This window comes from Hemiscyllium ocellatum, chromosome 13, assembly GCF_020745735.1.
Source record: "Hemiscyllium ocellatum isolate sHemOce1 chromosome 13, sHemOce1.pat.X.cur, whole genome shotgun sequence".
NCBI lineage: Eukaryota > Metazoa > Chordata > Chondrichthyes > Orectolobiformes > Hemiscylliidae > Hemiscyllium > Hemiscyllium ocellatum.
In genome coordinates, this window is record NC_083413.1 from 2,248,623 (window position 1) to 2,266,183 (window position 17,561).

Below are 17,561 nucleotides of genomic sequence, written 5' to 3' on the forward strand. Positions count from 1 at the left end.
AAGGAAATGCTAGCGAAATGAACACTAGGAAAAAGTCCGACACTTGAGAAAACCTCTTCGACAATTTCCAGTACCATCTTAAATCTGACTACGACTCACTATTCTCATTACCAAAGTGAATAACTTCAGATTACCTCAATGTGCACTCCATGTGCTATCCTGGTCATCCATTACTAACCTCTCCACATGATAAGCGGCCTCCCTGCGTCAACTTCACAGCTTGCATTCCTATGTAGTTTAGCGTCATCAGCAAACATGGATGCATTACTCTGTCTCTTCATATAAGTCAGTAATATAGATTCTAAATTGTTGAGACCTCAGTCCTATTCATTACAGCATTCCAGACAGCCTGACAAGGTGAAAATATCCCATTTTCTCCTGCTCTCTGCTGCCTCTGCATTCACCAATTCTCCAAACATTTTAATGTGCTTTCCTGAACTCTAAACGCTCACATGTTGCATATTAGCCTTTAGTATCGTTCTTTATGTAGAAAATCCAGAAATCCTACATCCACTACACCTCCTTTTCATCCACAATGCTAGCTACATCTTCACAAACCTCTTACAAAGTTGTCAAACATGAATTCCCTTTCGTAAGGTCATGTTGACAGATTGACCGTGCGATGATTTTCTCAAAGTGGATTGTTAAGACTTGTTTATAATAGGTTCCATAATTTTACTGATGACTGATATCAGGCTAATTGGCCTGGAGTTCCATACATTCCATTCCCTTCATTGTTGAATCGTGGCGTTATGTTTCATAACTTCCCATCATTTGGAACTGTTCCGGAATCACCGACAATTTAGAAATCATGAGCAGTCCATTCATCATCGCTGCAGCGACCTGTTTTAGAACGTACCATCAGGCCTGGGGAAACATTGGGTCTTAGACTCTTGTTTATTAAAGTAACAAATATTAGCTGACAAAAGCTTTACATTCCTCATTCTTATCAACTCCATGCTTGCCCTGTATTCCTGGTCTATAACAGACATGTAAGAAAGGCACTTTTACAATAAGCCTAGGGCACTTCAATGTGCAGGTGGACTGAGAAAATCAGGTTGCTAACAAATCCCCAGAAAACAACTTCATAGAATGTCTATGAGATGGTTTTCCCCAGCAGCTTCCGGACCAGCCCATGAGGGAACCAGTATTTCTGGAACTGATGATGTGTAATAGTTTCATAGTTTCCTATTGCCAGGTATGCCTCTAACCAGCACAGAGTTTGCCTCCTGATACTGGTTCCAGTTTTACTAGGGATCCATGATGCCACACTGCATCAAATATGGTCCAACGACCCCTTATCTACGAAAATGCTCATTTGAGGGGGCCTGCATTTAAGGTGAGAGGGGGAAAGTTCAAAACTGATGTGAGGGGTAAGTTGTTTTTTTAGACAGAGAGTGGGAGGAGCCTGGAACACCCTGCCAGTGGTGGTGCTGGAGGTAGATATGATAGGGGCTTTTTGATAAGCACATGAACATACAAGAAATGGAGGGATATGGACCAAGGGCGGGCAGGAGGGATTAGTTTAATTCAGTGTCATGTTCAGCACAACATTGTGGGCCGAAGGGCCTGTTCCTGGGTTATACTGTTCTATGTTCCAAAAGATAGAGTGGCATTGGAGGCAGCCGCGAAAGGTTCACTCGGCTGATCCTGGGTATACAGGAGAGCAGTCCAGCACAGCAACAGGCCCTTCGGTCCTCTACGCCTGTGCCGATCATCCTGCCTGAACTAAACTGAAAAGCAAACCTTTTGCCTTTTTAAAACCATCTCCCTCTATTCCCTTCCTATTTATCTAACCATCCAGATGCCTCTGAAACATCACCAATGGGCCTGCTTCCACCACCTCTTCTGGAAGGCTCCTACCACTCTCTGGGTGAAAACCTTCCTTCACACATTTCCCTTAAACCTTCCCTCTCTCACCTTGAACCTGTGCCCCCTTGTAATTGAAACTTCAGCCCTGGGAGAAAGTCTCTGACTGCCCACCTATTTATACCTCGCATAATCTTGTAGACTTCTATCGGTCTCCTCTCAGCCGCTGTCTTTCCAGTGAAAACAATCCTAGTCTTTTTAACCTTTCCCCATAGGCCAATGCCCTTGAGACCAGGCAATATCCTGGTGAACCTTCTCTGCACTCTCTGTAAAGCTTCCACGTCCTTCTGGCAGTGTGGTGACCAAAACTGCACACCATACTCCAAATGTAGCCTATCAAGGTTTATTGTCACTGCACCATAGTTTGCCAACTCTTGTACTCCATGCCCTGGCAGATGAAGGCAAGCATGCCAGCTGCCTTGTTAATCACCTTGGCCGCCTGTGTTGTCACTTTGAGGGAACTGTGGACCTGCACTCCCAGATCCGCCTGTATGTTACTGTCCCAAAGGGTTCTGCCAGTTACATAGTTACCAGTCTCCATTCTGAAAAAACACCCCTTCCACCGCTATCCTCTGTCTTCTATGACAAGCCAGTTTTGTCTCCATCCAGCCAGCTCCCCCCACCCAACCCCAGAATCCCATGTGATTTTGTTTTTTGTACCAATCTGCCTTGTAGGACTTTGTCAACATATGAAGTAACTGTCTTCTGAGGAGAGGAACATAGGAACACAGGAGTAGGCCTGTGAGTCCTTTGAGGCCCCTCTGCCATTTCACACGATCCTGGCTGATCTTACCCTGGTCTCAGCTCCTGCCTGCTCCCCAGAGCCTTTTATCTCAGTTTTCAACAAAAACATATTGACTCCTTTCAAATTGTAGAGTTATACAGCGAGGAAACAGAGTGTTCAGTCCGACTACACCAACCAGTCTCACCTGCCTGCTCCTGGCACACATCCCTCCCAGCATTTCCTGCTCATGTATCCATCCAAATGTCTTCTGTTATAACTGTACTCGCGCCCACCACCTCCTCAGGAAGTTCATCCCACACTTGAACCACCCTCTGGGTAGTGAGTTCCACAGATTCACAACTCTCTCAGAGAAGTAGTTTCTCCTCATCTTGGTTTTGAAATGACCGCCTCTCGCTCTGTATCTATACCCTCTTGTTCAAGACTATCCCATAAGGGGGATCATCTGTTCCACGTCCACCTTATCAATCCCCTTTAGAATTCTATTTCCCTCAATCAGATCCCCCCTCATTATTCTGAACCCCAGTGAGTACAAACCCAAGCTGTTCAGCTCCACCTCGTAAGACAGCCCTTTCACCCCTGGAATCAATCTGGTCACCCTCGTCTGAGCTGCCTCCAGTGCCACCACATCCTCCCTCAAGTAAGGAGATCAGAACTGGATACAATACTCCAGGTGCAGCCTCACCATCACCTTGTATAATTGTCATAACATTTCTTCAGGTAGATTGGCCTGGTACTCACTGTGAAAATGGGGACTGCAAATGCTGGAGATTAGAGCCAAGAGCGTGGTGGTGGAAAAGCACAGCACGTCAGGCAGCATCCGAGGAGCTGGAGAATCAATGTTTTAGGCAAACGCCCTTCATCAGGGCGATTTTCCTGCTCCTCAGATGCTGCCTCAGCTGCTGTGCTTTTCCAGCACCACACTCTTGGCTCTGGGACTCACTGAGTTCGAAAAAATGAGACATAACTGAATGAAACCTTCCGGAAACATAACTCAAAATAAACATTCTTGGTGGCTTGGTGTGGTGATCGTGGAAGGTTATTTCCCCTTGTGGGAGACTAGGGAGTGTCATCTCAGATTAAAGAGTTTCTCAGTTAGGATTGAGATGAGAAGGAATTACTTTGCCCAGAAGGTAATGTAACTGTGAAGTGTGTTACTGTAAAGGTCTGTCAAAGCTGAGAGATTACTGATTTCAAAGGATGGGGTAAACAGAGTTTGAATTAGTAAAGGAGTCAAGGAGGTCTGGGGAAAGGCTGTGAGTGGAGTTGGAGATTATCGGATCAGCCATGATCTTATTGAATGTTGAAGCAGATCTGATGGGCTGAATGGCCTACGCCTGCTCCTCTACCTGACAGGCCCCATGTACACTATGAGCAATGTAAGAGGACTCTCCTATCTGTTCCTGAGGGGTGCTGGTGGCTGTCCACTTACAGCTACAAACTGGAAATCATCGGATGTTTTCCAAAGAGGCCAAAGGTTTTGTTGATAATTCTCAAGACCGTGGAAGTAATGTTTCAGTCAGCGTCACCGAGATTATACATTTCATTCTGAACGGCAAAAAAAGATTTGCTTACTTTTCAAGAATGGACTCTTGAATGAAAAAGTGTTGACGTGGGTAAGAAAAACAAACATGTCTATAGATCATCATAGAATTATACAGCACAGGGGAGGCCCTTCTGTCTATCAGGTCTGTGCTGACCCATCTACACTAATCCCACTTTTCAGAACCTGGCTCATAGTTATGACACTTCACCTGCTCATCCCAGTGCTGTTTAAAGGCTGTGAGGCTTCCCCTCCTCAGCCTCCTCCCAGGAAGTGCGTTCCAAATCCCCACCACCTGCTAGGTGAAAAAAACTCAAAGTTTGTCCAGGAAATAGTATAGATCTCAACTTGAGGTCAGCTCACAGTATTTTACTCATCACCAACCTTTCATACACCAGCTATTTATTATCAAACTGACTAAAGAGTCCAATTGAGCTCTGTGTGCACCGACTGGCCTGATACCTGGAAAGGGGAGACCGAGGTCAGTGTGGACCATTGGTGGATGGCTCTGGTTTGAAGATGCCTGGTTATATGGTACCTTGGTTGTACATTAAAAATATTTCTGCTTACAAATGTGAAGACCAACCCAGGAGCAATGTGCAGATTGATTAATCCCATCAGGGTTGAGAACTGGAGAAAGTGATTGTATAATCATATTAAACTGACACAAAGAGAAAGCAGCAGAACAAAATGTTAACCATTGAATCTGAAGTCTGTGCTAAAGAATCCATAACTGTAATTGATAAGCAGGTGAATGGCCTACTAAAGTAAGTCCTATACTGGGAACTGAAGAATGGCCATTGTGTCCCTGATGGTTTTTGGAATACTCACCATTTTTGCAATTGTATTGGATATACAGTGTACTCACTGGGTTCCATACACTGACTCTATTCCTTTAAATACATTGCACAGGAGAATGCCTACAGACAAGAAAAGCCTGGGGTAATCTCATCCTTATAATGACATATTCAATTAACACAAATTGTATTTGACTGGAGGTTACCTTTTGCATTGAGTTCTTTCTTCCAGTATCCACTGGGGTCTCCCTGTCTGTATAAGATGTGATCCCACACCCTGTGGGACCCAAATTATTCAGTTTGGAACGGTTGTAGTTTCCAAGCTGAATGCTGTGATGAGTATTCAATGCAGGACATAGTCCATATCCTACTGTACTGACCACCTTCAGTCAGGGCTATGCTACTTCCTACTACAGCAGGATCTAGAATCCTGACAGTATGGAAACAGGTCCTTTGGCCCAATGAATCCACACCGACCCTCCAAAGGGTGACCCACACAGACTATTCCCCTACATTTACCCCTGATTAATGCACCTAACCTATACATCCCTGGTCACTGGGCGATTTAGCATGGCCAATTCACTTAACCTGAACATCTTTGGACTGTGGGAGGAAACCCACGCAGACACGGGGAGAATGTGCAAATTCCGCACGGACAGTTGTCTGAGGCTGGAATCGAACTTGGGTCCCTGGCGCTGTGAGGCAGTGGTGCTAACCGCTGAGCCACCGTGTCACCACTCTATGCAGAAGTATGAATAAACTAATCATATTCAGATCCATTTTAAAACAGGGCTTGAAGGTTTGGTTGTATTAATTCCTGTTGTAACAAGTAGATACTGAAACATGTTCACATGTCAAAACAGAAGTAAAATCTTATTTCAATCAGATTCTCCTCCCCCACAGAAAGACCTTTATATATTTGCAGCCTGGCCACAATTTTCTTGGCTGGATCGATCCCACCCTCGGGCGACTGACTGTGTGGAGTTTGCACATTCTCCCCGTGTCTGCGTGGGTTTCCTCCGGGTGCTCCGGTTTCCTCCCACAGTCCAAAGATGTGCAGGTTAGGGTGAATTGGTCATGGGAAATTGCCCGTAGTGTTCAGGGATGTGTAGGTTAGGTGTATTAGTTAGAGGTGGTAATAGAGTAGTGGAATGGGTCTGGGTGGGTTACTCTTCGGAGGGTCAGTGTGGACTTGTTGGGCCGAAGGGCCTGTTTCCACACTGTAGGGATTCTGTGATTCGATGAAAATGAGTGCTGGTGAAGGTAGATCCCAAACTACACACCACTGGGGACAATGTGACCATTTCGACTTGATTTACGTAAAGATGGCTATTCAAGAGCTTAGCACTGAAGGTTATCGTGACTCACACATGCTACTGGCAAAGTTACTTCAGCTGTTAACCACTAACATGGGCATTGGCTCAGCCTGTGGGGCTCTGACAACTCAGTCATTTCTCTTTCTTACAGAACCAGGGGAGGAGCTGAAGGGCCGAGGCTTTAGCAATGAGCTGGTGTCAAAGTCTGACAGCAAAGAGAAAGGGGCTCATGGTGCTTCAGGAGAACCAATCAAATCTCAGGAATGGGATGGGAGCCCGAGGACAGCAGCACCAGGGTCAAGTCGATTCGGGAGGTCCTCCGTCAGTCCGACTCAGATGGCAGGACACAGCAGCTCAGAGAACACCCAGTCAGGTAAGGGACTGTCCCAACCCCACCCACACTGACACACACGCACACACACACACACACACTGACACTGACACACACACACAAACACACACACACACACACACACACAGCAGCTCAGAGAGCACCCAGTCAGGTAAGGGACTGTCCCAACCCCACCCACACTGACACACACGCACACACACACCCACACTGACACTGACACACACACACAATCACACACACACACACACACACAGCAGCTCAGAGAGCACCCAGTCAGGTAAGGGACTGTCCCAACCCCACCCACACTGACACACACGCACACACACACCCACACTGACACTGACACACACACACAAACACACACACACACACACACACACACAGCAGCTCAGAGAGCACCCAGTCAGGTAAGGGACTGTCCCAACCCCACCCACACTGACACACACGCACACACACACCCACACTGACACTGACACACACACACAAACACACACACACACACACACACACACACACACAGCAGCTCAGAGAGCACCCAGTCAGGTAAGGGACTGTCCCAACCCCCCACCCACACTGACACACACTGACACACGCACACTGACACACACACACACACACTGACACACACACACACACACACTGACACAGACACTGACACACACACTGACACAGACAGCAGCTCAGAGAGCACCCAGTCAGGTAAGGGACTGTCATAAACCCCCACCCACACTGACACACACACACACACACACTGACACATACACTGACACACACAGACAGACACACACTGACACACACTGACACATGCATGGACACAGACACTGACACACACACACTGATACACACACTGACACACACACTGACATATGCACTGACACAGACACTGACACACACACACTAACACACACACTGACACACACACTGACACAGACACTGACACACGCACACTGACACACACACACACACTGACACACACACTGACACAGACACTGAAACACGCACACTGACACACGCACACTGACACACACACACACACTGACACACACACTGACACACGCACACAGACACAGACAGCAGCTCAGAGACCACCCAGTCAGATAAGGGACTGTCACAACCCTCCATCGACACTGCCATATGTAGCGACACACACACACAAATACATACACAGACACACGCAATGACACACACACACAAATACACACACACAGATACGCACATTGACAAACGCAGTGACACACACACAGATACGCACACTGAAACATACAGTGACACACACAGACACACACTGACACACACACAGAGATATGCACACTGACACACGCACTGACACACACACACAGACACACACACACAGATACGCATACTGACACAAACAGATACGTACACTGACACACACACTGACACACACACAGATACGCACACTGGCACGTGCTGACACACACGCAGGCACGCACATTGACACACGCAATGGTACACACGCACTGACACGCACACACAGACACAACTGACACACACACAGAGATACGCACACTGACACACGCATTGACACACACACACAGATATGAACACTGACACACACAGATACGCACACTGACACACGCACTGACACACACACACAGATATGCACACTGACAGAGACAGATATGCACACTGACACACGCACACACAGATACGCACACAGAGACACACACTGGCACACACACAGATATGCACACTGATACACGCGCTGACACACACACACACAGATTCGCACACTGACACACGCACTGACACACACACAGATACGCACACTGACACGCACTGCCACACACACACAGATATGCGCACTGACACACACACACACAGATTCGCACACTGACACACACATAGATACACGCACTGACACACACACACAGATACGGACACTGACACGCACTGAGACACACACACAGATATGAACACTGACATACACACATACGCACACTGACACACGCACTGACACACACAAAGATACGCACACTGACACACTCACTGACACACACACACACACACAGATACGTACACTGACACGCACACGCACACAGATATGCACACTGACACACACACAGATACGCACACTGGCACACGCACTGACACACACACAGATACGCACACTGACACACACACACAGATATGAACACTGACACACACACAGACACACACACGCACACAGATATGCACACAGATACACACACGCACACAGATATGCACACAGATACACACACAGATATGAACACTGACACACACAGATATGCACACTGACACACGCACTGACACACACACAGATACGCACACTGACACACGCACTGACACACACACACACAGATATGAACACTGACACACACAGATACGCACACTGACACACAGATATGCACACTGACACACACACACAGATACGCACACTGACACACGCACTGACACACACACAGATACGCACACTGACATGCACTGAGACACACACACAGATATGAACACTGACACACACAGATACGCACACTGACACACGCACTGACACACACACACAGATATGCACACTGACACACACACTGACACAACACACAGATACGCACACTGACACACGCACTGACACACACACAGAGATATGCACACTGACACATGCGCTGACACACACACACAGATTCGCACACTGACACACGCATTGACACGCACACAGAGATATGAACACTGACACACACAGAAACGCACACTGATACACGCACTGACACACACACACACAGATATGCACACTGACACACGCACTGACACACACACACAGATAGATACGCACACTGACACATGCACTGACACACACACAGATACGCACACTGACACACTCACTGACACACACATAGATGCGCACACTGACACACGTGCTGACACTCACACGGAGATATGCACACTGACACACAGATATACACACTGACACACGCACTGACGCACACACACACAGAGATACGCACACTGACACACACACACAGGTATGCACACTGACACACACACAGATACGCACTGACACGTGCTGACACACACGCAGATATGCACACTGACACACACAGATACACACTGACACACACACAGAGATACGCACACTGACATATGCACTGACGCACACACTGACACACACACAGATACGCACACTGACACACACACAGAAACGCACACTGACACACACACTGACTTCACTGACTATGTACCTTTCTTTACAGTTTGCATGTGCCTTGTATTAAAAAAATCTAATATGTACAAAGTTTGCAGCTATAAAAGTGATCCAGAGTCCAAATGGACTGTCAGTAAAATATCCTAGAAAATCGTGTTCAGGAATGATCTCATATTATCGAGGAATTTATTCCAGTTATTTTCTTGGGTTCAACATCTGAGATTAATATTATCAATGAATCCTTGTCCTTTAACACAGTGTGTGCCAGCGTAAGATTGAAATAACAGAAAGTGCATCCGACAGAAAGCTCTTGTGTTTCGTGCCTTGGCCTGTGAGAGTTCAGAAGGTGCTCCATGAACAAACCTCCTGCTGGTGTAAAGCAGCAAGTTGATTAATAAACAGAAGATGAATTTACATAAGTTAGATCAAGTTACATTTCACATCAGGGCTTTATTACAGAATCACAGAATTGTTACAATTCAGAGGGAGGCCATTTGGCCCATCATGCCGGCACGAGGGAGGGAGGCACACTGCTGCCTCACAGAACCAGGACCCAGGTTCGATTCTACCCTTGGGTTATTGTTTTTGCAGAGTTTGCACATTCTGTCTGTGTCCGTTTTGGTTTGTTCCCACAGTCCAAAGATGTGCAGGCTAGGGCCGATTGGCTGTGCTAAATTACCCATAGTGCCCAGGGATGTGCAGGTTAGGGTGGATTGGCTGTGCTAAATTACCCATAGTACCCAGGGATGTGCAGGTTAGGGTGGATTGGCTGTGCTAAATTACCCATAGTACCCAGGGATGTGCAGGTTAGGGTGGATTGGCCATGCAAAATTACCCATAGTGCCCAGGGATGTGCAGGTTAGGGTGGATTGGCTGTGCTAAATTACCCATAGTACCCAGGGATGTGCAGGTTAGGGTGGATTGGCTGTGCTAAATTACCCATAGTACCCAGGGATGTGCAGGTTAGGGTGGATTGGCCATGCAAAATTACCCATAGTGCCCAGGGATGTGCAGGTTAGGGTGGATTGGCTATGCTAAATTACCCATAGTACCCAGGGATGTGCAGGTTAGGGTGGATTGGCCATGGGAAATTACCCATAGTACCCAGGGATGTGCAGGCTAGGGCCGATTGGCTGTGCTAGATTACCCATAGTGCCCAGGGATGTGCAGGTTAGGGTGGATTGGCTGTGCTAAATTACCCATAGTACCCAGGGATGCGCAGGTTAGGGTGGATTGGCTGTGCTAAATTACCCATAGCGCCCGGGGATGTGCAGGTTAGGGGGGATTAGCTGTGCTAAATTACCCATAGTACCCAGGCATATGCAGGTTAGGGTGGATTGGCTATGCTAAATTACCCATAGTGCCCAGGAATGTGCAGGTTAGGGGGGATTGGCCGTGCTAAATTACCCATAGTGCCCAGGGATGTGCAGGTTAGGGTGGATTAGCTATGCTAAATTACCCATAGTGCCCAGGAATGTGCAGGTTAGGGGGGATTGGCCGTGCTAAATTACCCATAGTGCCCAGGGATGTGCAGTTTAGGGTGGATTGGCTGTGCTAAATTACCCATAGTGCCCAGGGATGTGCAGGTTAGAGTGGATTGGCTGTGCTAAATTACCCATAGTGCCGAGGGATGTGCAGGTTAGGGTGGATTGGCTGTACTAAATTACCCATAGTGCCCAGGGATGTGCAGGTTAGGGTGGATTGGCTGTGCTAAATTACCCATAGTGCCCAGGGATGTGCAGGTTAGGGTGGATTGGCTGTACTAAATTACCCATAGTGCCCAGGGATGTGCAGGTTAGGGTGGATTGGCTATGCTAAATTACCCATAGTGCCCAGGGATGTGCAGGTTAGGGTGGATGGACCATGTTAATGTGTCCCGTAGTGCCCAGGGATGTGCAGGTGAGGGTGGATGGGCCATGTTAATGTGTCCCGTAGTGCCCAGGGATGTGCAGGCTGTCACTTTGATAGGTAGTTCTCAGGAAGCATGAGAGAGAAATAATTTGTACATGAGGTAATCTGGTGTATCTGCCTTGAACTAACCACCTATCTCTCCAGATCACCTTGACTGAAAAGATCATTTTGACTCTCTTCTTCCTGGAGTTACCATCCTAACTGTGTAGAAGATTGCAAATGTAATTACAGTGTTGTTTTGTCCCTGTCCCATAAAAACATATTCTGGCTCTCTGTCTTCTGAGAGTGTGTTGCTGGAAAAACACAGCAAGTCGGGCAGCATCCGAGAAGCAGGAGAATCCACGTTTCAGGCATAAGTCATAGAACATAGAACATAGAAAAATACAGCGCAGTACAGGCCCTTCGGCCCTCAATGTTGCGCCGACCGAATCCTACCTAACCTACACTAGCCCAATAACTTCCAAATGCCTATCCAATGCCCGCTTAAATGACCATAAAGAGGGAGAGTTCACCACTGCTACTGGCAGGGCATTCCATGAACTCACAACCTGCTGTGTAAAGAATCTACCCCTAACATCTGTCCTATACCTTCCACCCCTTAATTTAAAGCTGTGTCCCCTTGTAACAGCTGACTCCATTAGCGGTAAAAGGTTCTCAGTGTCTACCCTATCTAAACCCCTAATCATCTTGTACACCTCTATCAAATCTCCCCTCAACCTTCTTTTCTCCAATGAGAACAGCCCCAAGTGCCTCAGTCTTTCCTCATACGATTTTCCTACCATACCAGGCAACATCCTGGTAAACCTCCTCTGCACTCGTTCCAATGCCTCCACATCCTTCCTATAGTATGGCGACCAAAAGTGCACACAATACTCCAGATGAGGCCGCACCAGAGTCTTGTACAACTGCAACATGACCTCAGGACTCCGGAACTCAATTCCTCTGCCAATAAAGCCCAGTACACCATATGCCTTCCTCACAGCACTATTCACCTGGGTGGCAACTTTCAGAGATCTGTTTACATGGACACCAAGATCCCTCTGCTCATCCACACTACCAAGTAGCCTACCATTAGCCCAGGAAGGGATGAGGAAGCCCTTCCTGATGAAGGGCTTTTGCCCAAAACCTCGACTCTCCTGCTCCTCGGATGCTGCCTGACCTGCTGTGCTTTTCCAGCAACACACTCTCGACTCTGATCTCCAGCACCTGCAGTCCTCGCTTTCTCCTGGCTCTCTGTTGCCTGGTCATCCTTGCATTTCCCCCCTCCCCCCCACAATATCTGTATATACTCCAGCACTGACCCCTCCCCTAATGCTTCTGAAAAATGTTTCTTGCTCATTGCTCTGAGCATATCGTTTCGTGACATCAAACTGGTGAACTGCAGTGCATCATCGAGTCAGCAACTGAGTTTTCTAAGCCTGAGTTTCTGTTTGATTGGCTTTTCTGTGGATGTAAAAAAGGGTTATTTTCAAATCAATGGAAAATTAGGTCCCAATCTGCACCAGCCATTTTCCCACACTGTATGCAGACATTACATCCCTAAGAGACATTTTAATAAAGACCAGAATTAGAAGGATTTCTCTTGAGAACTTCATTCATATATTTTTGCGAGAATTCTCTTTTTGAGGAATATATAACCAAGTGAGAGTAGTCAGTCCTGGTAAAAAAGAGCAGTTTTAGCCTTAATTTCAGGGTCAGTGATTGAAGGCCAGCTGGTACTGTGGATGTGGGTCAGGTTAACGCAGATGCTATTAATAAGATAGAAAGAGTTTTAGAAAGCACTTCATGAAAACCTTGCACTACTTACAGTATCAAAATGTATAACATTTGGGAGTAGAAATTATTCAGCCTAATGTTTTGATCTTGGATGATGTGCTTGATTTAAGTTACAGTTTTAATTAAATCAATGGTTCATTAATTATCTGAGAAGTGGACATAAATTTCGGAATATCTTTTGATGATGTTAACAAATGAATGCTGAGTACATCAGGAATGATATTCCTCAGATTGTTATGTTAGTGGAATGTTTTGAAGCTGGTTAATCCATCATTAATATAGGAGAAAGAATAGGGTCATAGAAACATATGGAGCATTCACATCTCATCGAATGCAGGCTATGGAGAGTGTGTTGGCCAATAAATTAAAATGTTACTTGAGATTTATTCCAAAGCCACAATATCAATGTAAACATGGTCCTACATCCTGCTGTGGTTGTGGTTCCCATCATCATGAAGGTTCTCTTCCTATCACTAACTCAGCTTTCCTTCCACAGAGACCAAGGTGAGCTGTAAGCTGGGCCGATCTGCTTCCACCTCAGGTGTGCCTCCTCCAACCACTGCTCCTCTCAGGCAGTCCAGTGAGACCCAACAGAGCCAGGTACCATCGCTAGCCAGTCCAGAGTGAACTCACGGTTCAACATGCCAAAAACAAAACAAAGTTGTCACATGTCTGTCCTCCATTTTGTTACCAGCTTGTTGCCATCTCTCTCTGTGTCAGTCATTGGCTGTAGCAGGTTTCCAAAAGGCAGGATGATCTCTGTTTGTGGCTCATCTTTCAGTCTTTCTTTTCTGAAAGGAGACAAATCCTTTTTGTCCAGTATTATCCGACTGTGAATGAGATGTACTCTACATACATAGATATAGAGACTTTTCTGAGCTCATTGTTTTGTGTGTTTTAACAGATTTGTGTGTCTAGAAATGAACAAATCTGATAAAAGGAAGTCTCCGTTCTGTCTTTGCTGCTGTACATTTATTTCTTCACTCTGTCGTCATGGAGACTTGCAGTGTTGTGGTGTTTTGTTGCTAACTTGTACATCTTTTAGTGTAGTCAATCTTCTTTATTGTTGTTTCTTAGTCGTTTTGATGTTTGTCTGTTCTTTTGTGATCATATCACATTTTGTGTACATTATCTTTATTAAAAGTACCAAGAACATTTCACAAAAGGCGTTGGGAGCATTGAAAATGTTTGCAATTAATTTGTTATGATGGGCTGTCTGTCAAAATTCCAGATATGGAAAACAAGGCTTTTCTGAGGAAGAGGCTTGGAGGCTGGTAAGAATGGGCAAACTTGTGAGGGGACAGTAACCATGAGCAGTATCCCCATGCTTATCCTGTAATCATGACTACTAATCTGTGAGAGAAAAACAGATTTTCAGAGCCAGCCTCCCCTCCCCCAAAAACACTGGTAAAAGTCTCAGGAAATCTAGTAATTCCATTCAATCAAATTGAATTTGTCTAATTGCTAAAGCTGTTTCCCAAAGGCAACTGTGCGATGTGATGGGACAAACATTGGGGAATATCGGGGAATCTCACTTGACATGTTAACTGTGTATTTTACTGTGCAATGTTCCAGAGGGTTGCTGAGGTTGTTTGACATGTAAACCTACTTGGGTTGAGAGTTTTCTGTTTCTTGGTGGCCTCACCAGAGCCCACTCGTGCTCGTTGGAAACTATTGAATCCATATAAACCCATCACTGAGCAGAGTCCAGTTCTCATTCATGAGTCTGTTATAACGAGAACGTCACTTCACCGAAGGGGCTAATGTTATGTAACTGAAAGGAATTTGGTACAAAATGGTCAGTTGGAATTTGGAACAAAATCTTCTGAGGTGTGGAGACAACCCTCATGGTGTAGTTGGTCTGAATGTGTTGAATTCAAAAACAACTGTGATGGTTTTTTTGTTGATAATATTTGTCAAAATGTGAATGCCCCCTGACAGAGATTTCCAGGAGTGGTAAGTAATCAGACTTTATATTTTTACAGCAATCCACACAAAGAGTTAAACTCTTTCATATGTTAAAGAATATAGCCCTTTAGAGGGTGGTTCAACTCTAAAAGCAATGTGTCAACCAAGTGTACCTCTATTGTTTGATAATTTGGGGTATCCTTGGGAACTTGCAATTGTTTTTCAGCCTTTTCAAGTTTCTCTTCAGGGATATTTCTTTTCCATAATATTCATGTTGTATAATCGAAAGAGTAAAATCAGAAAATAGATCCCAGTATCACAATAGACTGACATATAACCACCTGCTGAAATAAAAGTCCAAAACAAGAGACCTCCTGGATTCAAAATGTTAACTCTGTTTCTCTCTCAACAGATACTGCCAGACCTGCTGAGTTTCTCCAGCACTTTCTGCTTTTATTTCAGATTTCCAGCATCCACAGCACTTGCATTATAGCAGCCTCCTGGATCATTTAGGAGAGAGAACAAGGAGGAGAGGGGCTATTCAATAAGTTAAGCAACTATTCATTTACCAAGGAGTTAACAGACCATCTGTCCAATAGAACAGTGTTCGGGTTATATATGCTAGAGTGCCCTCATTGGCTCTTAGAATTGAACACATTCACAAAATCCAGTTCATTAATAACTGGTCTCCCTCCTATAGTAAAAAATGAGGTCTGCAGATGCTGGAGATCACAGCTGCAAATGTGTTGCTGGTCAAAGCACAGCAGGCCAGGCAGCATCTCAGGAATAGAGAATTCGACGTTTCGAGCATAAGCCCTTCATCTGTCATTCCTGATGAAGGGCTTATGCTCGAAACGTCGAATTCTCTATTCCTGAGATGCTGCCTGGCCTTGCAGCTCCCTCCTATAGGACTAGATTAATTTCGGATATCTGGTCGCTATGGACAAGTTGGACCAAAGGGTCTGTTTCTGTGCTGTACACCTCAATGACTCTGATATTTTTTAAGTACTTGCTCATCATTATTTCCATTTTACAACAAGCAAGTGATTAAGATATTTTCTTTAAAATGGATTACAGAGAAATTGGTATCACGGAGACCAGCTCTTCTGGCCAAATGGTCTATGCTGAAGTTTATAACTCACATGAACGTCACACAATATTGCTCCCTCTTCTAATATCCCTCCTGTATGCAGCAGCCATTCCTAACATGTAGCAGTTCCAACTAATCCAAGTGGCAGCAACATTTTCTCACCACTCTTGTGATAACTTCACATTTTTGAAATTAACCTCAAATTAGCTGATTGTTAAGTTTGTATCCTTGTGTCCACATAGCCTAAAGACAACTTTTCAAACACAAACAGAACTTCTGAGGCATATTTGGAACAACAGTTGCTATACAGCCTGTTCTGTGATGGTGTGTGAGAGCTGTGATCAGCTGCAGCCTCACGCTACAGGAATCACGTTAACCGACACTGCTACAAGAAAATCACACTGGAGAAAATCACGAATAGAAAATCACTATACACCTTCAGCCGAAAGTTCACATTGTCCAAATAATGTCCACAATTCATCAATCTCATGCTAGTCAGTTTGTGCTGACGAACCACACGTTATAGCAGAACGATCTGTACTGACACTGAACTCAGCACCATCTGAGCAGTGCCATTGGTGAAGCTGCCAAATGGGTAATTAGCTTGGGGAAAGTTGGGAACATGTTGGCAATGTTACTGGAATAGTGTTGCAGAAACTCAGATTGGAATGTCTGAAATCAAATTCCACCACAGCACCTGGAGAAAGGAAGTTCAAAACAGGAATCACCAGCTGATCTGATTGTTGTTAAAAACCGATCTACTTCCTGACTGTCCCTGTCTGGTGTCACATCCCTAACTGATGGGACAACTGGACAAGTCGGATCCCAGAGTGAGACCTGGCCAGAGAGATCATAAGTTTCAGTTTTCTTTTTGGTTCTTGTGAAGGTCAGTCCCTGAACTTTGTTCACAAGAGGCTGCTAATGTACTTTTAACAATGCTTGTAACACAACAGGAACAAAAAAACAAAGTAGAATACATAGGTTAATTGAAGTGATCCCACTATAAACATCAGAAAAAGGATTCAATTCTTTTATCTCACCAATAACTTTCCAGACACTGACCCCACAGTGAAGAGTTGCCC

At 45.5% G+C, this 17,561-nt stretch overlaps 1 protein-coding gene across 1 annotated transcript in view; it reads left to right on the plus strand.

Annotated features, from left to right (window-relative positions):
* Positions 1–17,561, plus strand: part of nyap2a (neuronal tyrosine-phosphorylated phosphoinositide-3-kinase adaptor 2a) — a 387,416-nt gene that overhangs the window by 347,709 nt on the left and 22,146 nt on the right. The window contains exons 5-6 of the mRNA XM_060833977.1: positions 6,419–6,640; positions 13,978–14,093. Of these exons, the coding sequence (XP_060689960.1) occupies positions 6,419–6,640; positions 13,978–14,093 (338 nt within the window). The remainder of the gene's footprint in view (positions 1–6,418; positions 6,641–13,977; positions 14,094–17,561) is intronic.